The sequence below is a fragment of the Puma concolor genome, chromosome E2 (assembly GCF_028749965.1).
Source record: "Puma concolor isolate L17-30 chromosome E2, mPumCon1.1.hap2, whole genome shotgun sequence".
In the NCBI taxonomy this organism is placed as follows: domain Eukaryota; kingdom Metazoa; phylum Chordata; class Mammalia; order Carnivora; family Felidae; genus Puma; species Puma concolor.
The window spans coordinates 13,688,911-13,713,618 of record NC_141681.1 but is presented as its reverse complement, the minus strand read 5'-3'; the positions used below and the strand labels follow the sequence as shown (position 1 = coordinate 13,713,618).

The window sequence follows — 24,708 nt, the reverse complement described above, 5'->3', positions numbered from 1 at the left end:
CTCACCCACCTTTCTCTTTTGAACCCCAGCTTGCATCCGCCCCTCACACACTTGCAGGCACTCTGTGCCTGCGCCTGGTGACACCTGCACGGACATCGAGCCTTTCATTCACTTACATCCACTCCTAATGGACCCTTTGTATTCTGAACCCCTCAGTGGCGAGGACACCCATACCCACAGCCCATATCCATAGCTGTGCCACCCAACTGCTCTTAAGGCAACCATAATCACTTGGCAGCAAGCAGGGGAAAACATTTAAAGACCTACAAGAACTTAGAAAATTTACTGCCACTACAGGAAACATGAGTAAATAATAATACAGGGAGGAGTACAGGATAAATTGGGATTTATGTTCCTGGGATGAGGAAAGCTCTCCTAGCCATGACAAGAAATCCAGGTTTCTTAAAAATGAAATCTGAGGAACATTAAACTTTCATGCAATATTAGAAAAAAACCCCAATTTGTAAAGACAAACTAGGAAAACGTTCACCGAAGTCTAATTTCCTTAAAATAGCGGTGGCTTAAAATCATTAAGGATTTGACAATCCGATAGTAAAACGATGAGGCAAGAGCGGGCAACCCCAAAAGACAAAAGACAAATACCCAGGAAACTGAACACTTGCCAATCCTCACTAAATACAAACAACAAAAAACAATGATGTAATTTCTTTTTGCTATTCGGACTGGCAAATTTGTAAAAACTGAGAATATAGAGGATTGGCAAGCAGGTAAGAACATAGAGGTGTTTTTAGATCACTGCAACAACGTAAGTTGGTAAAAACTTTTCGGCAGGGGACATCGGGAAGGTATTAAAATTTTAAATGTCCCCACTCTCTGACCCAGCAACTGTACTTCCAGGAATAGATCCTCCAGCGACTTTCACAGGGCAGAGGTGAGCGAGGCTGGGCACTGTGGCACCGTGGGCAGCACAATACAGTGGAACCTTGCCATGCCTGTCACTAGAGAAGCCATGAAATAAATGCTGGGGCAGCTAATGCTCAATGACACCATCATCCAAAGAGACATAGATCTGCGTGCTGCACGTGTCACATGTCCAACATACCGGTAAGTGAAGTGGTAGGTTGAACAAGAGCCTGAATAGAATGTTCACATTTTTGTACAAGAGAAGTGGATATGTGGCGCCTGGGTGGCTCAGTTGGTTAAGCGTCCAACTCTTGATTTTGGCTAAGGTCATGATCTTATGGCTCGTGGGACCGAGCCCCGCATAGCACAGAGCCTGCTTGGGATTCTTTCTCTCTGCACCCACCCCCTCTCACTTGCACTCAGACTCTCTTTTAAATAAACATTAAAAAAAAAAAAAAAACAAACATGGGGCGCCTGAGTGGTTCAGTCGGTTAAGTGTCCGACTTTGGCCTAGGTAATGATCTCACGGTTCGTGGGTTCAAGCCCTGCAATGGGATCTCTGCTGACAGTTCAGAGCCTGGAGCCTGCTTTGGATTCTGTGTCTTCCTTTCTCTTTGCCCCTCTCCTGCTCATGCTCTCTCAAAAATAAATAAACGTTAAAAAAAAATTTTTTTTTAAGTGGATATGCAAACAGAAGGAAATATATCAAATGTTCACCAAAATGCTAGCAATGGTTGTCCCAGAGAGGTGGAGACAGAGAGCACTTGTACTTTATATATGTGTGTATATACACATACACACACAGACACACACACACCTTTTTTAATGAGCATATATTAGTCTAATAAGCAGAAAAATACAAATAAAAACAAATCATGATTAGTAAAGCCTTTCATAATTACTTTAAAATTTCTTAACATAATGATGGGTATAACTCGAATTTCTCTGTCCTTATTCATATAGGTGATGTATGAATTAAAGTAACCAATAGGCCCAGTATTATGGATAAAGAAAGAGCAGAGTTTTAACTTGGTCATAACTTCCTTTCCAAATTCTCCTGCTCATCTCCAGGCACGGTGTGACACCCACCGATAAGAATCAACTCACTTGGCCAGGTGCGTGTCAGAAACGCACCTGGTCTCCCCTGGCTGCCATGACTGACTCCCAGTGCCTGAGCAGACACAGCAACCACAGGAAAGGGAAGTCCCAGATTCTCACAGGATTCGTCTACCCTTGCCAGACCAAGTCCTCTGAAGATTCGCTGATTTCCATGTCTCTCTCCAAATCGGAGGTTTACAATGTGCTCACCCAGAGAGAAGCAGGGACATCCTCTGGTACTGAGAACAGGAGTAAAAGGGGTCAGCCAGAACATCTCTGGATTTAGGAGAAGGAAGATGGCCTCAAGGGTGGGAGACATTGGTGGCAGGTCTCCGGTCAGGGACAGAGAAGGGAGAGCGCTCCCAGGTCTCCCCGCTGCTGCTCCCCACACTCCATCCATGCAGTGGGGCTCCCATGCCTGTGCTGCTGAGCCTCTCCTGCACCTACATCGACCATTTCTTCAGAGACTGGAAATGGGTCCTAACACCCCACAACAAAACAAGCAGGGGACCCTAGGCTCAGCCATTACCAACAGCAACCAGATTATTATAAAGATGGGGAAAACCATAGCTTAAAAGGGCAGAGGTGGGGGGAGGACTAAATTTTCCAAAATGTAAAATTTTCCTTCTACCTTCCCCAATCATTTGCACAATTTTTGTAAAGTCCAAACGTAATTTAAAATGAGGTAGGTAGTTTCTCTCTCCTCTGCCTCCTCTTCTTTGTGGCGACTGTCGAGGCCTGTGCCGTGAAAGCACCAGTCTCCCGTGCAGGGGGAGCACCAGGGGTGGGCACTGGTGACTGACGGAGCTTCTCAGTTGGCTATTTTCTCAATCTCATCCAAATCATCTGTGTCCAATCTTTCTATTTTCTTATCTGGGGAAAAAAAGAGAATTCACAGAGACATCAACACGGGGCTATCATGAACACACACACCTAGGGAAGGGACAGCACAGCAGGGAGGGAGGAGGCAGACAGGTTTCTGCCCCCATGCCAAGCCTCTGGCCACAGCACACTTTCATGAAACCCCACGGGCTCCTGGTGCCTGAGCACGGGACAGAGCCCTAGGCCCTTCAAGCCTGGCCAAGGGGGCGCTGTTGTTCGAGTTCCTGACCTGAACTCACCAGGTGTGCTCTTCGAGAACTTCCATATTGTAGGAAAGGAGGGGAATGTGACAAGGACAAAGGCCTCTCGAGGAGGCCCCAGGAGAACCTGCCCCTCTAAGGAAAGGGCCCTGGCAGGGGACACTCCCAGGCACTCACTAAAATGCTCCTGGATTCTGTTCAGGATGTTCATGCTGTGCTTGCTGTCGACCATGTTCACTGCCAGGCCCCTCTTGCCAAAGCGGCCCGTGCGCCCGATCCGGTGCAGGTAGGTCTCGTTGTCCGGGTTCCCATCCTTGTCCACGGGAAGGTCAAAGTTGATGACGACAGATACCTGTTCAACATCAATACCTGCACGAAAGAGGGGTGGAGTCAGGACGGGAAACAAAAACCACCACCCACCAGGCGAGGCTGCCACACGCCAGCATCAGGTGGAGGAAGAGTCTGGGGCAGGCCAGCTCTGGGATTCGGGGACCGGGGGCACGCAGCAGAATCCAGAGGGAAAAACAGAACTCTGGCAGGTGCTAACAAAATTATGACATCGCTAGAAGAGCCTCTGCTAGATACAAGAATCTGGAGATGCGGCCGAAACTTCACTAGGGGGCCCCAGGAGAGCAGGCACCATTCACTCTAAACCAGTCACTGCCTGTTTCCTTCCACCACATCAGGACTCCTGGCTTCTGTGAAAGTTCTCATCTGCTGGGGGAATCCAGCCTCTCCCAGAAAACAAAGTCAGCACCAACCCCAGCTGGACTCCCCCGAACCATCTGAGCGTCCCGTACGGGAGCCCTGCTCTCGCCATCCGGAGCCTGGCGAACAGGCACATTCTCTGCTCACCGCGGGCACACACGTTGGTGGTCACCAGCACCTTCTCTTTGCCCTCTCGGAAGCGCTCGATCACCGCAGCCCTCTGCTCCACCATCATCTCGCCGCTCAGCAGAGCCACCTGGTGGCCTTCTTTGGAGAGCTCTGCTGCCAGCCAACTAGCCGTTTTGCGGGTCTGGAGTGAAAAGAATGGTTTTAAATGGAGATGCCTGGAAAAACAAAAACAAAAACAAAAACAAACCTGCAAAAAAGTGGCTTGTTTCCATTAAAACACGTGAAAGCCTGCTGAGTTCAGCCACCAGGGTAGGCTTACCAATTTTACAAAGACAATTTTAGCCATGTGAATTTTTTTTGGATGCATTCCTTAAATCATCTTAGTGTTCAGCTAGGAAGAGTGTGGTAGGAGCCAATATCTTCATTCTCAAATAGTCTATATTCTTAATGTTATATAATCATTTCATTGGATGTTATCTGGAGTTTTTCCCAAGGTATGTCTAAGAGGTGGGACCAAAGAAAAGTTCAATTCTTCACAGTCTTTCCCTCATAACTCATTATAGTCTGAGGAGAATATGCCCTGGGGCAGGTGGAGGTGCTCCATCATTTCCTTTCTGGCCACACAGAGGACACCCAGTCCTCCTCAGCACTGAGGTGGAGCTGGCTGAAGGGAGGGCCAGGCACACCCTCCAGTGGAGCTCCTCCCCCGGCAGGCCTGCTGCTGCCACTGCTACTCACGTGGCAGAAGATCATGGCCTGAGCAATGGTGATGGCCCCGTAGAGGTTACACAAGGCCTGGAACTTCTCATCTCTGTTATTGCACAGGACGTAATACTGCTTGATGGTGTCCAACGTCTCCTCCTCACGCTTCAGTTTGATAATGTTTGGGTCTGGGACCACTTTCTGGGCAAATTTCCATACAGAGTCTTCAAAGGTGGCAGAGAAAAGCAGCATCTGGCAGTTCCTGGGCAGCATCCTGCAAGGGAAGACCCAGGTATGTGGCATGACCCCGAGTCTTTCCCTGGAAGGAACAGAAGACAGCCACCCCAGGCTTGGATGCTCTACACGCCGGGGAAAGAGGCAAAAGGGGGGAGGAGAACAGCAGGGAGGAGGCAAGAGCAGCCATGGGGCAGGGAGGGGGCTGGTGTTAGATTCCCTAAGTCTCCTTCCTCAACCCGTGATCAGTGCTGGTGAGCAAATGGCCCATCCAAAAAATGCTCCTGAAGGTCCTAAAAGCAAATAACCTAGATGGAGAAAGAAGAGGAGTTAAATACAGCAGGAAGAAACACAGTGAACAAGAAAATCTTTACTTGAAAGTCAGAAGACAGACGTTCCTCTTGGCTCAAGAGTTCCTACCTCTGGATGCGGATGCTCTGGTCTTGGTGGCCCTGAGTAGCTATCATCACGTCAGCCTCATCCAGAACAAACACCTTGATCTTCTTAGGGTCAATGAACTTGAGCTTGGCGCACCAGTCCAGAACAGTCCCAGGGGTGCCAATGACAATGTGTTCACTGATCTTCTGACCTCTTTCCACTGTGAGACAAGATGTTTTTCGTGGGTATTTCCATGGCAAAACCAGCTTTGGAAATCAAAGCCTTGCCCATCCTTTCAGAGTTTGTAAAACTAGTCAATTCCAGATGTCAAAACACACAGGATTGTTATCCAAAAGTCTTGGGTTCTTCTACTGTAAAGCAGGCACAGTGGCACCTATCTAACTGCATTGTGCTCAGGATTAAATCCCATGCAGTGACCCCTCAGTGTCATTTCTCATTCCTACTTCCTCCTGATTCAGCGTTGTCCCCCTCATTCCCCTCAACGTTTCATATCATGCATTCACTCATGATCACAGATTTTCTCTTAAATTGGTAGTTATGACTACCAGGATCCTGGCCCAATGAGTTTTTGTTTCATGAGACATTCTGACATGTAGACAGTTTTCCTAAGTACAAATTCTCTGACTCAAAAAACACATTACTTTCAAATTATAGCTGGTGGAAGTTGAAACCAGTACAACCATCTATCAAAATTGCTAATGCAGAGCCTGTGACCAGTATTTCCACTATTAGGAATTAATCCTGTATGTGTATTAACGTGTGAAATAACATATATGCAAGGATATACACACCTCAAAAAGTAACTAATTAAGCAAAATATGATACACCCAATGGATGTTGCCAATCCAAGTATAAAACTGCTTAGGAAATGATAGGGAACAATCTCCAAAATACGTTATTAAATGTGAAAAAGGGGCGCCTGGGTGGCGCACTCGGTTAAGCGTCCGACTTCAGCCAGGTCACGATCTCGCGGTCCGTGAGTTCGAGCCCCGCGTCAGGCTCTGGGCTGATGGCTCAGAGCCTGGAGCCTGTTTCCGATTCTGTGTCTCCCTCTCTCTCTGCCCCTCCCCCGTTCATGCTCTGTCTCTCTCTGTCCCAAAAATAAATAAACGTTGAAAAAAAAAATTTTTTTAAATGTGAAAAAAATTTACAGAGCAGTTTGTATAGCACAAGAGGCAAAAAAGAATACATGTAATAAATGTACATGCGTGTGAGTACATATTTATACACACACACTTACATACACACTGTGTGCCTGCAGCCACATCTCTGGTATGCCACATGAGAAACTAGTTAGTACTGAGTGCCTAAATTTAGGAAGGAGAACTAGGTGGTTGGGGGGGATGAGACAAAGTTTCAACCACATATCCTTTCAGTTTAACAAATGCGAATGTGTTAACTATTTTAAAAGCAAAATTTAGGGGTGCCTGGGTGGCTTAGTCAGTTAAGCATCTGACTCTTGATCTCAGCTCAGGTCTTGATCTCGGGGTCGTGAGTTCAAGACCCATACTGGGCTCCGCACTGGGTGTGAAGCCTACTTAAAAAAAAAGTAAATAAATAAGTAAAAACAAAACAAAATTTACAACTTGAGAAAGGACTTTCATTAGAGATGCATCAATTGGTGAGCCTGAGTGGCTCAGTCAGTTAAGCGTCCAACTCTTTATTTCGGCTCAGGTCATAATCTCATGATTCATGAGATTGAGCCCATGTACGGTTCTGTACTGACAGTACAGAGCTTGCTTGGGAGTCTCTCTCTCTGCTACTCCCCGCCCTCCCAGCACAATCTCTCTCTCTCTCTGTCAAAATAAATAAATTTAAAAAAGAAAATTTATCAATTATCTAATTATACATTGGAAGAATTTTGAATTAACTGAAACACATTGTAGTTCTCAATGTCCATTGCCTGAGAGTCAAAATTGAACCTTTAAAAAATAATACATTAAATATAATTAATATATTAATCTTTCACACACAATGAAGTCCCAGGTTATTTACAAAGCACTCTAAAGATGTACGTTGTCACAATATTGTGATATGCTTTACTTCAACGTACCCACCAGTTTGAAGCATCAAATAAACACACAAAAATAATCAACCTAATAATTTTTGGATAAAGTAGTTTTGCTGCATGTTGAATCATGATGGTTTTCTCCAGGAAAAGCTCTTTTGTGATTATGTGGTGAGCTGAACTAGCCATTTCTCTCTGTTAACTGACAAACCAGAAAAAATGAAGTTGGGAATTTGATATACACTTTCTTGAAGATGAACAGAGTCTGTCTCTTCAATGAAAATAATCCACTGTATCTGCTGCCACTGTAAAATTTAAGCTTTCAAGAGAAAATGATTATTAGAGTTTTGGAACACTTGTATGCGCCACTAAGTTTGAGTTTCTTGATGTGTATAAATTCCTCTGATGAATTTGGTGGTAATATTAGTGCAGGTAATTTAAACTCTGTATAACAAAATGTCTCAACATTTGGAAGATCAGTGTTACCCAGGTATTTTTTTTCAATTTTTCTAACGTTTATTTATTTTTGAGAAAGAGAGACAGAGTTCAAGTGGGGTAGTCAGAGAGAGAGGCAGACACAGAATCTGAAGCAGACTCCAGGCTCTGAGCTGTCAGCACAGAGCCCAATGCAGGGCTTGAACCCATCAACTGCGAGATCATGACCTAAGTCGAAATCAGACGCTTAACCAACTGAGCCACCCAAGTGCCCCCAAATGACCAAGGTATTTTAATGTAACAGTATGAAAAATTCAGTAGTATGATTTCAGATTCCACATTGGAACTAACTCTTAAGTAATTACCACTTGTTAAGTTTTGGTGTCACATCCAAAAAAGAGTATCTAAAATTATCTGAAAGGCCAGACTTTCTTCATATTCTTCTAAAGTAAGTATTTTCAGAAATTTCTCAAAAAAAAAAAAAAGAAATTTCTCAATTTTAGCTTCTACTATGGCAAATATCGAAAGATAAAACCTGTATAAACAAAAATGCTTTGGGATCCTCAGTAATGTTTAAGAGTATAAGAAACCAACAAGTTTGAGAACCACTGTTCCAGGCACTTACAAACTGCTGGGTCAAAGGAATGTCTGTCTTTAGTTTTTCTTTTAAAAAAAAGTTTTTTTAAAACGTTTATTCATTTTTGAGAGACAGAGAGAGACAGAGTATGAGTGGGGAAGGGGCAGAGAGAGAGGGAGACACAGAATCTGAAGCAGGCTCCAGGCTCTGAGCTGTCAGCACAGGGGCTTGAACTCACAAACGGCAAGATCATGAGCCGAAGTTGGATGCTCAACTGACTGAGCCACCCAGGTGCCCCTGTTTTTAGTTTTTCTAAGTAATGCCAAACTGCTTCCAGAAAGTAACTGTACCAATGTAAACTCCCCACCAGAAGTGTATGGGCATTCTAGTTTGGTTTTTGTGGTTTTTTTAATTTATTTTGAGAGAGAGAGGGAAAGAGCATTAGTGAGCTCTCAAGTGGAGGAGGGGGGGAGAGAGAGAGAATCCCAAGCAGGCTCCTCACTGTTAGTGCGGAGCCCAGCACAGGGCTCAATCCCACAAGCCGTGAGATCATGACCTGAGCTGAAATCAATAGCTGGACGCTCAACCGAGCCACCCAGGTGTCCCGGGCATGCCAGTTCTTGTTCGTCTGCATCAACACTTGGCATTGTCAGACTTCATTTTTGCCCATCTGGGAAGCACACAGTGGTTTTAGGTTTATGTTTCCCTGATGACAAACGAGGCTTATCATCTCATATTTACTGGCCGTCTGAATTCCCTTCTTTTGTGCAGTGTCTGTTCAACTGGGCCTCTTCTGTCCATTTTCCTATTAGACTGCCTACTTTTTTCTTACTGAATTACAGTTTTATATACTCTGTTAACTTCCTTTTTAAGTAGGCGTCATGCCCAGCGTGGAGCCTAATGTGGGGCTTGAACTCATGACCCTGAGATCAAGACCCTGAGTGATACCAAGAGTCGGACACTGAACCGAGCGAGCCAACTAGGCGCTCCCTACTCTGATAACTTCCTAACGACCATGTTCTACCTGCCCCTCCTCACCATTTTAGTCCATACTCTCTACACTACATACCATAGAACACATGGGAGACATAATTGGTGGAAGGATTTCTGGTTTCGATAAGACCAAGTTATCTGGTCTTATCTGCTCCTAGTTTACTCTTACTAAAGCTGGGCTTGTTTTGAAACAAAGGGATATGACCCCAACCTGCCATCCTAGACCTACTAATCCCTTGTTAATAAGCAGCTTCCAGAACTCTGAATGCTGAATTCAAAACCCTGTTATCTTAGTGAAGAACGACAGACTTTAAGAACTCCATGACCCATACAAAGATTTTTTTTAACAACTCTAAATCTTTTAAGAGTAGAAAGGACTGTTAAATAACAAGTTTAAAACAGATTTGCTAAAAGCAATGCAGTGGGCCCTAAGGTCAATTGAACCAGAAAGTTTAATGTCATCATCACATCTTCAAAATTCAAACACCCAACTACCCTATCCTGCTCACTGCTTAGGTTTCACCCCTTTATACTCACATTTATTGCCTCGAACAGCATAAGCAAGCTTTAGTTCCGGATGAAATTTGCCCATCTGCTCAATCACTTTTCCCGTTTGAAGTGCCAACTCATATGTTGGGGAGAGGCACAAACACTGAACAAGGAAATCATAAAGGTTGAGTTTAAGAGAGTCTTTTAGTAAAAGACAACAGGTGCTAATGCAACAAATATGCTTATATTATTATCACTTTTTAAAAAATGTTTTATCTATGAGAGAGAGAGAGAGAAAGAGAGAGAGAGAGAGAGAGAGAGAGAGAGAGAGAGAGAGAGAGGCAGAGAGAGAATCCCAAGCCGACTCCATGCTGTCAGCACAGAGCCCAGCTCAGGCCTCGATCTCATGAACTGTGAGATCATGACCCGAACCAAAATCAAGAGTTGATGGTTAACTGACTGAGCCACCCAGTCACCCCTGATCTTACTACCATCTAAAAAGGCAGGGAACCACATCCTCTCCAACCAGGCCCACTTTTCAGCTATAGACCCAAGCCTTCAGCAGGGAGCCCTGGCTGGGTGAATGCCTTCAGAAGCCACTGTTTAAAGCTGCTGTTTCTGAATGAACTCTACCTAGAGGCCTAGTACATGAACCTGCTCTGCCAGATCCACAGTCTGAGGCCCAGGAAACGTTCAGATCCCTTAAGGGGTGCCCTCACTAACCGCCCACCAGATAGCACTGTCTTTCCCAGGGCAGGCAAGCCAGGGCCCTCAGGATCCCCCAACCCTCACCTGGGGGTATCTCTCTGCTGGTTCCACTCGGCTGAGCATGGCCAGGACGAAGGCGGCTGTTTTACCAGTACCTGACTGAGACTGAGCAATCAGGTTCTGTGGGCTGGATCAGGAACAGAAAGGAAAATAATATTGGTTAAACACAATAAAGTACCAGAATGTTCTTTCTGGATGGTAGGAATACAGAATATTCTTCCTTTAATCCAAGTTTTCTGCATTGAGGACAATGATAAATTTTTTATATGATGTTAAAAAACTGCTTAAATATTAAGGGAAAAAATGATTCTTTTAGATGGGTTTATACCAAGAATCCTCACTCTAGACTCCAGCACAGCCAGGGTGCCCTAGTTTTGTACCCTAGGGGCCGCATGGAAATTAACACTGCAGAGTAAAATCTGTGCCAAGGAAAATCCCTGAAGACATTTTCTGCCAAGCTGTAATAGGTCTCCAGCACTCGGCTCCCTGTGTGTTTCCTTTTCTTTCTTTTTTTTTTAATAATGTTTATTTTTGAGAAAGTGTGAGCATAAGCAGGGGAGAGTCAGAGAGAGAAGGAGACATAGAATCTGAAGATTCAAAGCACACTCCAGGATGTCAGCACAGAGGCCAGTGCAGGGCTTGAACCCACGAACTGTGGGATCATGACCTGAGCTGTAGTTGTAGGCTTAACCGACTGGGCCACCCAGGCGCCCCTCCCCTTTTCCCTTCTTTATGAAAATCCAAGACACCAAGTCAGGCAGATGCTTTAGAGGGAACTTTCACATTTTACTTCCTGTAACTCAGTCATGGAAATAGGTGGAATTTTTTGTCATTAAGCAAGAAAAATAATAGAACTGAATGGGAAATGTTGCTCCATAAAGTAGGATACCAATTATCTACAGTTTAAAATATGTAAACAACTCTTAGATTCTTAGGAATGTGTAGATATGTAGGAAAAGTATAAAGAAATGTAAGAGAATGATGACCTGTTTCAGGATGACATTACTTGGGTTGGGGAAGGGGATGTGAATGCAGAGGGGTGCATGGGGGCTTCCACTGTCAACTAGATTTCTTGACAAGATAGGGTTACAGATGTTCTTGACACCTTTTTTTGCAAGTTCCAAAAATTTCATACTAAAAAAAATTTTTTTAACATTTATTCACTTTTGAGAGACAGAGACAGAGCACAAGTGGGGGAGGGGCAGAGAAAGAGGGAGATACAGAATCTGAAACAGGCTCCAGGCTCTGAGCTATCAGCACAGAGCCCAACACAAGGCTTGAACTCATGAACTGCGAGATCATGACCTGAGCTGAAGTCAGATGCTTAACCAGCTGAGCCACCCAGGTGCCCCCCAAATTTCCTATTTTTAAAAAACCCTGTTTTACAAAATGCACAGAATAACATTAGCGGTTCAATGCGGGTTTGAACCCACACCACCAACTGAGCTAGCCAGGTGCCCCCATTAGTTTTTACTGCTAAGTGGGAAAGGCAGAAGCTGTACCAAATTCCATCTGACTCTCTGTACTTGCTCAAGCTGTTTCCCTGAGGAAAACATGCTGTCCCAAATGTCCCATCTTGTTCTCAAGAACAGTAAGTTATTGGTATAGGACGTTAAACCAAATTCTGAAGAGGTGCACTGGGATCTGCATACTCACGGCTCAGCAAGCATCATGGGTAATGCATTCTCTTGTATCTTGGAGGGTCGATTGAAGCCCATGGCATAGACTCCCTGGAGAAGCTGTGGTTTCCTAGGAGGCCAGGGAGAGAAAGGATCGTTTCCTAGTTCAAATTGTTTTAAAGGCCTAAATCTCTTTCCCTATATCTAGCAAAGAGTAACGCTTCCTATCTCTGTCAGACATATCTTCCTAGGCCTTAAAAAATATTATCTAAAATGAAACCAAACCATCATCCTTCTCTCCTCAGTCTTAATCTACAACTATTACACAATTCATAGAATACAGACAAGTTTTCTTTCTTGGATAAATTCATGCTTTCAGCAGACCCCCACAAATATGATTGGTCTTGGATGGCAAATGTTCCCTGGATACTGCAAGAGTGGAATTTATTAAGTTGTATAAATTGTATAATTTACATAAAATGAATTATAAAAGGCGTACCTAAAAATAAACACTGCTTAACTGTATCACTATAGAAGTCCCTTTAGAAAACAAGATTCACGTTTAATTTCTTGGTGCAGATGTTAAAATGAACCACGGTCATTTTGTATTCCATGGTCCTTCCAAAGCCAGCTATACAAACACTCAGGACAATCAAGAGGTAAGAGAATTGATTTAGCCAGTTTCTGGTAAAGAGGAGTGTTCAATCACCTGTACTGAACTTCACGAATGCTCATATTTGGTTATTATGTTTAGTCAAAATCAAGCATAGGAAAGCACCAGCTTATATAAGTAGCTACACAACAAATACAAATTAAAGTTGCTTTTTCATTGCATTTACAATAACCTCTCTGTTACCTCTACCACCGACAGGGTGTTTGACAAAAATCCCACCACACTATTTGTAAAGAAGAGCCAAACCAAGTCAAGCCTTCTGTTCTCTGAGCCTTCCCTGGAGTTAACAGGCTCTCTAAAAGGCACATTCGTCTGGCATATGTTGGTTCTCAGAAACAAAGACATGTGAAAGCATAATCTTTGGTGTCTTCTGTTTAGAAGAAAAGGCTATGAAGCTCAACAGATTGTGATTTGGTTGCTAAGGAAACAAAGTCACAACTGAATGAAGATCCAAATGATCCAAGAGCTTCCAGCGGTTCATTATTTTCCTTTTATTTTGCAGATTAATTCAAAATTTTAAAGTACAAAACAAATATATTATATTAGGCAACTTAGGTTTTATTTTTTGTTTCTTCTAGCCAACAACTACTAAATCAGAGAGAGCTTGATTTTTCAGAAAGGACAATTCCTCACTGGTCAGACTGAGAGCACAAGTCCTTTAAATGAAAGGGGGTTTAAAAACCATCTATACTTGGGGAAGCAAAACTGTCACTTCAGGAAACAAAAGAGCACATCTAGCCGTCCTGATATAGTTTACGAATAGAAGCAGAGATGGCAGAATTGCTGAATTAAGCCCCCAATGGGAGAAATACAGAAAGAAAAGAATAATTTCCTGAAAACATTAAAAAACAACAACGCTTTAAAAAACTTGTTCTTAACTGTTACTTCATTAATGACTTGATTTGGTTTAAGTTAGCTCTTATATTTTAAGTGTCTCTTATTCTAAAGCAGTGGTAACAGTTGGCAGGAATGTGGCCCCTATTGGCCCACGGTGGGCATATTAAAGATTTTGCTGATAAAGGTAATTCCACCACTTTCTTATTCACCAGCTGCTTTCTGTCTATGATTCAGGTCCTGGCAGGCAGCAAGAACGGTGGTTATGTCTTGTGTTACTCATAACACCCAGCACAGTACCAGGTACATAAACCAATGATTCATAAACATTTCTTTACTAATATATTGAAGTAAACAAAAAAATTGGTATGACCTTCCATAATTCTGCTTTTAAAATAAAGCGATATTGGAAGTCATTCTTAGCACAATGACATGAATATGCTCCCTTACAGCTTAATTCTGGGTTCTGGATTGGTTTTTGTTTTGCATTCTGGAATACTGAAGACTGCTTTCCACTGTAGGTACTGGAAATCCTGCAAAGGCTCTTTTGATCGATTATATAAAAGCAGATAAACTGTTCTTAACCGTAAACCCTATAGTCTAACAAAAGGGCTTACCTAATAAGAAATGTTCCTGACATCCAGAAATCACCTGTCAGCCAATATTTTATTGAAAGTTCTAAGAGCATAAAAGAAAAAAGACTTTCAGCTATGATGAATAAATCTGTGGCATTTAAAAATCCCTCCCAAGAGGAGGAGAACTGGGTAGCCAAGAGACAAGGGTGGGAGGGAAACCGTCACTGTAAACTGTTTCATACTTTCTGACTTTTGAGTCATGTGAATTATCAAAGAAGCAAATACATTAAGATTCTTAAAAATAAAAGTAAAAAGTAAAATTCCCCAAAGATCTTGGAAATGCTAAGTTTTACAAAGGAGGGCCTGACAAGGAGCAGCTGTTCAAAGAACAAATACTCACAGCCGAAGCTCCTCAAAGGACTTCACAGAATAGAGCGGGGAACTTGGGTCCCGCTGCAGGACTTCCACTTGGTTCGTGTTATCGACAAGGTTGCTTCTGATCAGCTTGTTGAGTAAAGACTGGGCAGCTCTGTCCTCTGTCCGGAAGAAACCAGCAGATTGTCTTCACGCTCATTTGGCAAACTCACCCTCGTGAAATCTCTCTCCCCATCTCTGCACCAGCACCCAGGCGGCCAGGCTTGGCTGGAGAACAAGTCACTCCCACCGGTCTCCCTTTAGAACGGTGACTGGGAAACCCAAAAGGGCTAAGCTGCCCTATTCGTCTTCATGCTTCTATTCTCCACTCATTCACTCTTCTCAGACCTCCACTTCTACCTCCTCCTCTCTTCTCAAACTTCTAATCCCTCACATCCTCACTCACCTGATGACCTCTCGTCTTCCTTCACAGAAAAGTACCAGTGATCAGAAACACTTCCCCATTCTGTCGTGACATTCCTATACATCTACCTACATGTGCGCCCATGTTCTCTACATTCCCTTTGGTAACCTGGGATGAACAGCCTGTGCTCCTAAGGCTAACCCCTCCACTGGTACGACAGGTCCCAGCCCCTTTTGCCCACAAGGGTATTTCTCCTGACGCTGACTCTGTTTTGCGTGATCAGTTTCCTGCTCCACTGGAACATTCCCACCAGCATGTGAACACGTTGTAACATTTTTTTTTTTTAATGTTTATTCATTTTTGAAAGCAAGAGTGAGAAAGGGACTGGGGGAGGGGCAAAGAGAGAGGGAGACACAGAATCCGAAGCAGGCTCCAGGCTGTTAGCACAGAGCCCAGCACTGGGCTCTAACTTACAAATCACAAGATCATGATCTGAGCAGAAGTTGGACCCTTAATCAACTGAGCCACCCAGGTGGCCCCAATATTTATATCTTCTTAATCAACTTATTACTTATATTTAACTACCTACTTCTGAAATACTTCCTTCTTCTGGTTTCTGGATACCACCCTCTTGAGGGCACCTGGGTGGCTCAGCCGGTTAAGGGTCCGATTCCTGGCTTCAGCTCAAGTCATGATCTCATGGTCCACGAGATTGAGCTCCGCATCAGGCTCTGCGCTGACAGTGCAGAGCCTGCTTGGGATTCTCTCTCTCTCTCTGCCCCTCCCTCACTTGCTCTCTCTCTCAAAATAAATTAAAAAAAAAAAAAAAGGATACCACTCTCTTTCATTCTCCTTCTACCTCACTGACTGCTTCTTCTCAATCTCCACTGTAATTCCTCCTCATCTCCTTGATCCAGTGCCTCTGGCTCCAGGAGGGCAAATCTTGGGTCATATTCTATTTCTTGCGACAAAGTTTTAAAGAGAAATTACCTTTCTCTTCTTCATCTGTTTTCTCTGCAGCGGCACTGGTTTTAATAACACCTACAAAAGAAAACAGTTATCATAGTAAGAAAGGCAAATTTCAAACCCACCCAAAAGGTGTGACAACATAAAAACTAAATCTTAGTTAGGTGATCAAAATGTAAATATTTGGCATTTCTTTATGTTTAATGGGTTTTTATTCCTAGAAAGCACACAAGAAAATTTCAACTTTCTAGGAATGTTGGCTGACTTCACAGTGGATCAGAATATGTCACCTCTGATTTGCTTATCCTATTTTAAAATATACTATTATATTAGCAAACACAATCATACATAAGAAAGAAAACAGGTATTAAAAATTAAAAGCAAGAGGGGCGCCTGGGTGGCTCAGTCGGTTGAGCGTCCGACTTCAGCTCAGGTCATGAACTCGCGGTTTGTGAGTTTGAGCCCTGCATCAGAGTCTGTGCTGACAGCTCGGATTCGGTGTCTCCCTCTCTCTCTGCCCCTCCCCTGCTCATGCTCTGTCTCTCTCTGTCTCTCATAAATAAATAATTGTTAAAAAAATTTTTAAATAAAAAAATAAATAAAAGCAAGAGGTAAAATGTTCACTTTTGGTGGATTACAGGATTGTAAACCTGCAGGATTAAGTATCAACTTAAAAACGATTATAGGGGCGCCTGGGTGGCTCAGTCTGTTAAGCATCCAACTCTTGATTTTGGCTCGGGTCATGATCCCAGGGTTGCGGAATTGAGCCCTGCTCAGCATGGAGCCTGCTTGGGATTCTCATTCTCTCTCATTCTCTCTCACTCTCTCTGTCTCTGTCTCTCTCTCTCTCCCCCTCCCTCCCTCCCTCTCCCTCTCTCCTCCTCTTCCTCTCTCTCCCTCTGTCCCTCTCCCTCACTCGTGTTCTCTCTCTCTCAAAACAAAATACAAAAAAAAAAACCCTTACAAAATAACATATTTTAGCGAAAAACAAAAAAACTAGGTACAAAATAAATAGAAATCAGTAGTTTTCATAAATACAGACATATAATTGAAAAGTTCCCATTTATAACAGCAACTAAAACGATGAAATACTTCACCAAGAAATAAAATTAATAAAATTAAATAAACACACAAGATTTAAATGAAGAAAACTTTAAAACACTAATAAAATAATGCAAACAGTATAGCTAAAATGACAATAGATCAATTAAAGTGGAATTCTAAGATATTCAATTAGCCTAAAAGAAGGCAGCAAAAGAAAGGAAGAGAAACTATGAGACAAACAAATCAAATAGTAAAACTGCTTAAGTAAACCTACCATGTCAACAATTATATTAAATGTAGATGGATAAGAAAAATAAATAAAAGGCATCCAAATTCAAAGGAAGAAAACTGTCAATATTTGCAGAAGACATGATATATATAAAAAACCCAAAGATGCCATCAAAAAACTGTTGGCACTAATAAATGAATTTAGTCAAGTGGCAGAATACAAAATCAATGCACAAAATGTGGTGTGTTTCTATACACTAATAATGAACTATCTGAAAGAGAAATTAAGAAAATAATCCTATTTACAACTGCATTAAAAAGAATTAAATACCTAGGAATAAATTTACCAAGGAGGTAGAAGACATGTATACTGAACATCATAAGACATTATTGAAAGAAACTGAAAACACAAACAAATAGGAAGGTTTTCCTTGCTCATGGATTGGAAGAGTACTGTTAAAATGTCCATTATTACCAAAAACACGAATCAATGCACTCCCTGTGAAAATCCCAAAAGCATTCTTCATAGAAATAGAACAATTTTAAAATTTGTACAGAACCACAAAAGACCCCGAACAGCCAAAGCAATCTTGAGAAAGAAAAACAAAGCTGGAGGCATCATGCTCCCCAACTTCAAACTAGATTACAAAACTGTATAATTAAAACAGTATGGTACTTGCATTAACAAGAGACACATAAATCGATGGAACAGAACAGAAAGCTCAGAAATAAACCCACACATATTTGGTCAATTAATTTATGACAAAGGACCCAAGAATATACAACAGAGAAAGGACAGTCTCTTTAATAAATGGTATTGGGAAAACGGGACAGCCACGTGTAAAAGAACAGAACTGGACCGCTATCTTAACCATACACAAAAATTAACTCAAAATGGATTAAAGACTTGAATGTAAGATCTAAAGCCTTCAGAAGGAAGGCTGACACCTTGGTCTCAGACTTCTGGCCTCAAGAACTAGGAGACAGTAAACTTCGGTTGTTTAAACCACTCAGTTTGTGATACTTGGCATGTCAGCCTACCAAACTAATAAAGACAGAGAGTGAGAACTGGGTAAATGACAGTCCAGAACAGAAAGGAAGCCTTTCACCTGTTTAATACTTTGAGTTTTGAACCCAGATTAACTTTTCAAAAATTAAATACAAAGTTTAAAGAAACACATCAAGCGAACAGTGGCAGGAGTTAGAGACTAGATAAACTCTGGAAAACTAATGTATCCTCTTTAGTAACGAAACTGAATTTACTGGCTCTCAAATACCGTACTGTCATTAGCCAAATACTATATGAAAACTCCTTTTCACACTGCAGCTACTACTGCAAAGCAGAAGAGCTAATAGTTACAAGTGACTCACCATTGGTATCTGGTTTGACTTTTTCTTCCTTGATTTGCAAATTACTCATCTGAATGGGAATAAAAGGAAACAGAGTTAAGCAGAGGACCCAAAGGAAGTCCCTTAGCCAAGAGAAGTTCCCTAGTGAAAGTCCAGCAGAACTAGTTCAGCACCTTTACTCAGGGAGTTATCCTGCTCAAGCAGGAGTCCTAAAAGCTTGGGTGAAGACATCATTTTGGGCAACTTCAAGAACTTCAAAAAGGAGAGTGGGGTGGACTAAACATAGTAGTTGGGGGGAAAAGTTTGACAACAGTCTCAAACCTCTAATTTTCTTCCAACTTATGCTCTTTCTAGAACATCTAACCTTCATTAAATGCCTTTGATAGCCTATCAATGGCAAACACACAGTTCCCTTGTAGATACACTGAAGAACAACACTATCCAGGGGCGCCTGGGTGGCTCAGTTGGTTAAGTGTCTGCCTCTCAATTTCGATTTCGGCTGAGATCATAATCCCACAGGTGAGTTCAAGCCCCACATTGGGGTCCGCGCTGACAGTATGGGGCCTGCTTGGGATTCTATCTTTCCCTCTCTCTGTGTCCTCCCCTGAGCTCTGTCCTCTCTCTTTCAAAAATACGTAAACCTAAAAAAAAAAAGTATCATCTAAGTATTTCAACTTTGTTAGTCACGAAACCCACACTGTATTCACGCAACACTAAGCAAATAAATTACAGCCTTCTTTCTTGTCTTATCAACCACCTCCACTACAAGTTAGGTAAAAAAAAGTTATTTATTATGATCAAACAAACTCATGTTCCTGATTTAAAATATTTCAGGAGGCGCCTGGGTGGCTCAGTCAGTTAAGCGTCCGACTTAGGCTCAGGTCATGATCTCACGGTTTGTGAGTTCAAACACCACGTTGTCGGGTTCTGTGCTGACAGCTCAGAGCCTGGAGCCTGCTTCAGATTCTGCGTCTCCCTCTCTCTCTGCCTCTGTCCTGCTCATACTCTGTCTCTGTCTCTCAAAAAGTGAATAAACGTTAAAAAAAATTTTTTTTAATTTATCAGAAACCTGAACACAGGTTTTTTATTGATTTTGGCCACTAGTCCTGGTCAATGCAAACTTGCTTATAAGTTGCAGATTAAAGTGCAAGCAGAACAGTAATTTATACATTCATAATGAAGTCTCCAATCTCATGGGAATTATTTTCCCATGTTCAAAGTGTTGGTAAGAGTAAGGGTGTGACACAGAAGTGGTATTATAAAGGTGTGTTGTCAGGTTCTAAGGAGTACCCCAAATCAAGCCCTAGACCCCAAGCCCTGTCCCCAACAAGATCCCTGAATTGATGCAATCATTCATTATCCTTATAATGACCACCAGTGTTTCCTGAGGGCATTGAGAACCATTTCTTCCACCATTCTCCCTCCCCTCAACTGACCCTGCTCATGGTCTTTGGAAGTCCACCCTCACACTGTAGGAATATTTATCTGATCTCTTTAGAAACCAGGTCGTCCAGAGAAAAATCAGACCAACATACTACTGGAGGTGGACACCCTTTCCCTGAAGGCTGAGAGGAATGTTGGTACCTAACAGAAGGTATTTCATACTAGAACGTATCCACTGATGAACCTCATTTTTAGGCTGAATACACAGGGATTCACAGAAGACTACTCTTGGGATGGGCTGAAAAACACAAATAAAACAGTCCAGAGTCCCCAATCCAACCAAGTTGATTAGAGTGGTCTCAAAGCCTGACTGATGAGAAAGAAAACAATAACCAAATCTAATGTACTATAATTTGACAAAGAGATGTGGTAACAAAAGATGACAGGCTTAGGGGATAGTCAGATCTATGAATTTGTCAGGATTTATTCAGCTGCATTCAAGGGTAAAACTACCTGCAGACTGGTATTCCTGTCTTGAGAGGTAACTGCATCATGGGAAAGAGGCAGGCCAATTGACTCCCATTCTCCTTCATTCTGAATTCATCTTCACCAAGGAACCTTCCAATTATTAGTCATGCATCCAACAGAAGGCAGCGTCCCTGACCCTGGACACAGGCTTTCAGTTATGACAGAAGCATCCCTTCCCTATCCAAATTAACAGTAGTTCCTGGGGGCACCTGGGTGGCTCAGTTGATTAAGCATCTGACTTCAGCTCAGGTCATGATCTCGCAGTTCATGGGTTCAGGCATGGGATTCTGACAGCTCGGAGCCTGGAGCCTGCTTCAGATTCTGTGTCTCCCTCTCTCTCTGCCCTTCCCCCACTGGCACTCTGGCTCTCAAAAATAGATTAAAAAGTGTTAAAAAAAAAAAAAAAAGAAAAAGAAAAAAAAAGAGTAGCTCCTGAAGGGTGGCCAACCTTCCATCAATCCCAGAGTCCCTGATCTGTGGAGGGGTGAACTCTCTGGCACTCAAAGACACTTCAGAAAGGCTTCAAGATCTACCTCTATGACAATTCTAATCGCAAAAGGGTCAAATTATGTTTCCAAAAGATTCTTAGGGTTGCCTTTGGTTTTTTGGTTTTGGCTGATCTGGGGAAGAGAAGATATTAAACTGGTCATACAACCAAAAGAGGCAGCAAAGGAAGCCATTTGTGTTGGAAGAGATGACAGTAACAAATGAACTGACATCAGGTCCTTTCTACTAATTCAAACTCTCAGAATCTTTTATTAGGGCTCCTAAAATTGCATCCAAACTAAACTCCCTGACATACCTCTCTTTCCCCTCCAAACCCATTTTTGTATGCAAGGAAGACTCTGAAGACACACCTTTGCTCACATAAGCGTAAACCAAACAAAAATCCTGTGTGTAAATATAAGATCTTTGTCTTTGTGTTTTCTCTGTCCTCGTCTCTGTCATTTCCATTTACTACCTGTACACTTGAGAGCACAGCCATATGATAACCTAATACTATGAATTAGTTATTAAACTAAGATACACAAGACTACATGGAAATTTAAAAAAAAAAAGGGGTGGGGTGGGGGAGGAGGGTTTTCCCCAGCTATCAGGAAGCAATATTTTCACACATTTATTTACATCCGCCTTCTGAGAAGTAGAGTGGTTAAAACCAGATGCCAAGTATGTTTAGGTCTATATGTACAATATTCATAATACCACAGCTAGATTAGAGTCATAGGTTTAAAAAAAATTTGAGGGGTGCCTGGGTGGCTCAGGTGGTTAAACGTCCGACTCTCAATTTTGGCTCAGGTCTGTGCCAAGTGTGGAGCCTGCTTGGGATTCTCTCCCCCTCTCTCTCTGCGCACCCCTCCCCACACACTGCTTACACTCTCTCTCAAAATAATAAACATTAAAAAAAATTTTTTTGAAAACAATTCTCAGTAACTATCTTTTAGAAAAGATCTTGTGTGAAGCAGTGGATTTTATTTATTTATTTATTTATTTATTTATTTATTTATTTATTTATTTTTTCAACGTTTTTTATTTATTTTTGGGACAGAGAGAGACAGAGCATGAACAGGGGAGGGGCAGAGAGGGAGACACAGAATCGGAAACAGGCTCCAGGCTCTGAGCCATCAGCCCAGAGCCTGACGCGGGGCTCGAACTCCCGGACCGCGAGATCGTGACCTGGCTGAAGTCGGACGCCTAACCGACTGCGCCACCCAGGCGCCCCAAGCAGTGGATTTTAAATGCTACGGTGCCAGAACCTCATCCTTTGTAATACTCTGATTTCTTTGTGGATAATAGCCAGTTTTATTTATTGTTAACACTTTATTTTATTTTTTAATGTTTATTTATTTTGAGAGGGAGAGGGAGAGTGCGAGCCGGGAGGGGCAGAGAGAAAGAGGGAGAGAATCCCAAGCAGGCTCCACACTGTCAGCACAGAGCGTGACATGGGACTCAGTCTCATGACCCATGAGACTACGACCTGAGCCAAAATCAAAAGTCCGACACACAACCCACAGAGCCACCCAGGTGCCCCTATAATGAGTTTCATTGCTTGCCCTGATTCTTCTTCTGAAGTCCAATGCCACAATTCCAAATGTGAGATACATGCTCTGTAGAAAACAGTTAACACAGTTAACAGTTTCCTATCCTTAGAAAAACCAGCTCGCAAGGTTGGCCCCTGGTTGGCCCCTGGGAACTTGGACTTCAGAAGGGTTCCCACCATTCCCAGAACTGCTGAGGGGTTTGCTATACCTAAATTGTAAAAACATGTGATTTATGTTAAACATCTGCTTTCCTTCTGTAAGTCTGGAATTTTGGTACATGCTATGCAGAGGGTGACTTTGTGACAACTCTCCAATAAGAACCCTAAGAACTGAGTCTCTAATGAGCTTCCCTGACAATACTTCACATGTGATGTTACAATTAGCTGCTATAGGACTTTAATTAAGCTGTGTGTAAATCCACCAGGAGAGGTGTAATAAATCAGAGCTGAGAGTACAGTTATGTGCTGGGTCCTATGAGTTCTCCCAGGAAATCACTGAACCTAGACAATTCCTGGGGACTCACAACACAGGTACTTACCAAGATGTCCTCCTTGTCTAAAATTCAGAGACCTCCAAATCAAATCTGCCCATCTTCCCTCTTCTCTAGTCCTGTTATTAGCATTTTACTAATACCACCTCTGGGATGCCGCCTGCAAACAACAACCTTTGCCTTTTTCCTAAATCCCACACATTATATTGCCACAATTATCTCTTAAATCCATCTGTTCATCGTCACTTCCACCACCCAACAACATATGCCCTTCTCTGGACTATTACAGTAACTTCCACACTGACTGCCTTTCCTGTAGACATCACTAACATTCTATGTGTTCAATAAATCTTGCCAGCTCTCAGATCTAATCTTGTCAGTATCCTGAAAAATCCCCAAACCGACTAACAAAAGTCTCTCCTCTTGAAGTTCTCAGTTGAGGTTGCAAAGTACACTCTATATTTTCTGTACAGCTTCTATTACAACCCATACACTTAAGCTGCAGCAAAAATGAGTTCTGATTCTTGCTCTCTAGACAAGTTCAGCACTTTTGTGCATTTTCTCCTGAAATGTTATTCACCTCTGTCTTACATGACTCATCCTCTATTATCCATTTGAAACTTCTCCACAAGCAATTTCTTATTCCCTATTCATAAACGTCCTCTCTCTTTTCAGACATCACTTACCGCATTATTCTTACCATTTTCACAGCATTTCCCACATTCTCACCTTCCCAACTAGACTGTAAAGATTCATCCTGTATTCCACTGGATTTAGACCACAATATTTGCTGACAAACTCACAATCTTCCCAAGGCAATCAAGGATGACTGCAGAAGAAATGTTAACTTAAGCATTAAAAAGTTACATAAGACTTCCAGACGACCAGACAAAACTATTAAAATCAATAGTGAATTATCACTAAACAAACCTACGGTTACATATAAGAACAGAAAGCCAGTTTACACTAATTACCTTACAATTGAATAGATCTTCATTTATAAAAGAACCAGGATGTGAAACTAAATATCCCTTTTAAACATCAACGAAACAATTTGTAGTCCCTCCCGCCAACATTTGCAGTAGACTGAAACACGAAATCTAAACCTGAATCTGTTATCCTGCAAAAAGCTACCAAATGCCAGCCACGTTAAGAAAAATCCAAAAACAAACAAACAAACAAAAAGGGGTTTAGCACCGATTCATCCGAAAAACAGATCAAAGAGAGAATCAGCATCTAAATTTTCCTGTGTCTACAATCCCCAGTGAGGAAGTGCAATACAAGGAAAGAAAACATACAGACCGGGAACAATTTGCTACAGGACAAAAAAGTCTTTAACTGGCCCAGATGAATAGAACAAGCTTGACACTGGTCTCTATCGCCCTAGGCGCAAATCAGGGCCACGGGATTCACCGCCGCAAAGTCTAGGGAGGTGTGGGCCACAACCCTTCCCAACCCGGGCAGCTCCCGGGGCTCGAATCAGGGTCGGCTCGGGCCCCTGCTACGTTCGCCCCGCGAGAGCTGAAGCCACTGACCGACTTGACAGCCGCTTCCTGCTCGTCCACTGCCAGGGCCCACGAGTCGGTGGCCATGATGCGGGGAGCAGGGAGGCTGACTTCGGAAAAAATTCACCGCACCGCGAGCCAACACCTGCCCGGAGTCCGCTATCTCCGCAAGAACCGCCCCCACGCGGACCGGAAGCGGCGGTGCCAAAA

At 42.7% G+C, this 24,708-nt stretch overlaps 2 protein-coding genes across 3 annotated transcripts in view; one reads left to right on the top strand and one right to left on the bottom strand.

Annotated features, from left to right (window-relative positions):
• Positions 1–1,773, top strand: part of ST3GAL2 (ST3 beta-galactoside alpha-2,3-sialyltransferase 2) — a 59,913-nt gene extending 58,140 nt beyond the window's left edge. The window contains exon 7 of the mRNA XM_086688920.1: positions 859–1,773. Within this exon, the coding sequence (XP_086545046.1) occupies positions 859–864 (6 nt within the window). The 3' untranslated portion in view covers positions 865–1,773. The remainder of the gene's footprint in view (positions 1–858) is intronic.
• Positions 1,671–24,684, bottom strand: LOC112857400 (ATP-dependent RNA helicase DDX19A). 2 transcript variants are annotated; one of them, XM_025920722.2, is made up of 12 exons: positions 24,529–24,684; positions 18,575–18,623; positions 15,956–16,006; positions 14,588–14,723; positions 12,143–12,235; positions 10,511–10,613; positions 9,767–9,881; positions 5,238–5,415; positions 4,620–4,857; positions 3,900–4,062; positions 3,222–3,413; positions 1,671–2,835 (listed from the first exon to the last, which is right to left on the bottom strand). In XM_025920722.2, the coding sequence occupies exons 1-12, from the start codon at positions 24,583–24,585 to the stop codon at positions 2,774–2,776; spliced, it is 1,437 nt and encodes a 478-aa protein (XP_025776507.2). In that variant the 5' UTR covers positions 24,586–24,684; the 3' UTR covers positions 1,671–2,773. The 2 variants fall into 2 exon arrangements, with proteins under 2 accessions (XP_025776507.2, XP_086545044.1); XM_086688918.1 differs by lacking the exons at positions 15,956–16,006; positions 18,575–18,623; positions 24,529–24,684 and adding an exon at positions 14,230–14,290 and having other exon boundaries at positions 14,588–14,722.
• Positions 24,685–24,708: the final 24 nt, after the last annotated feature.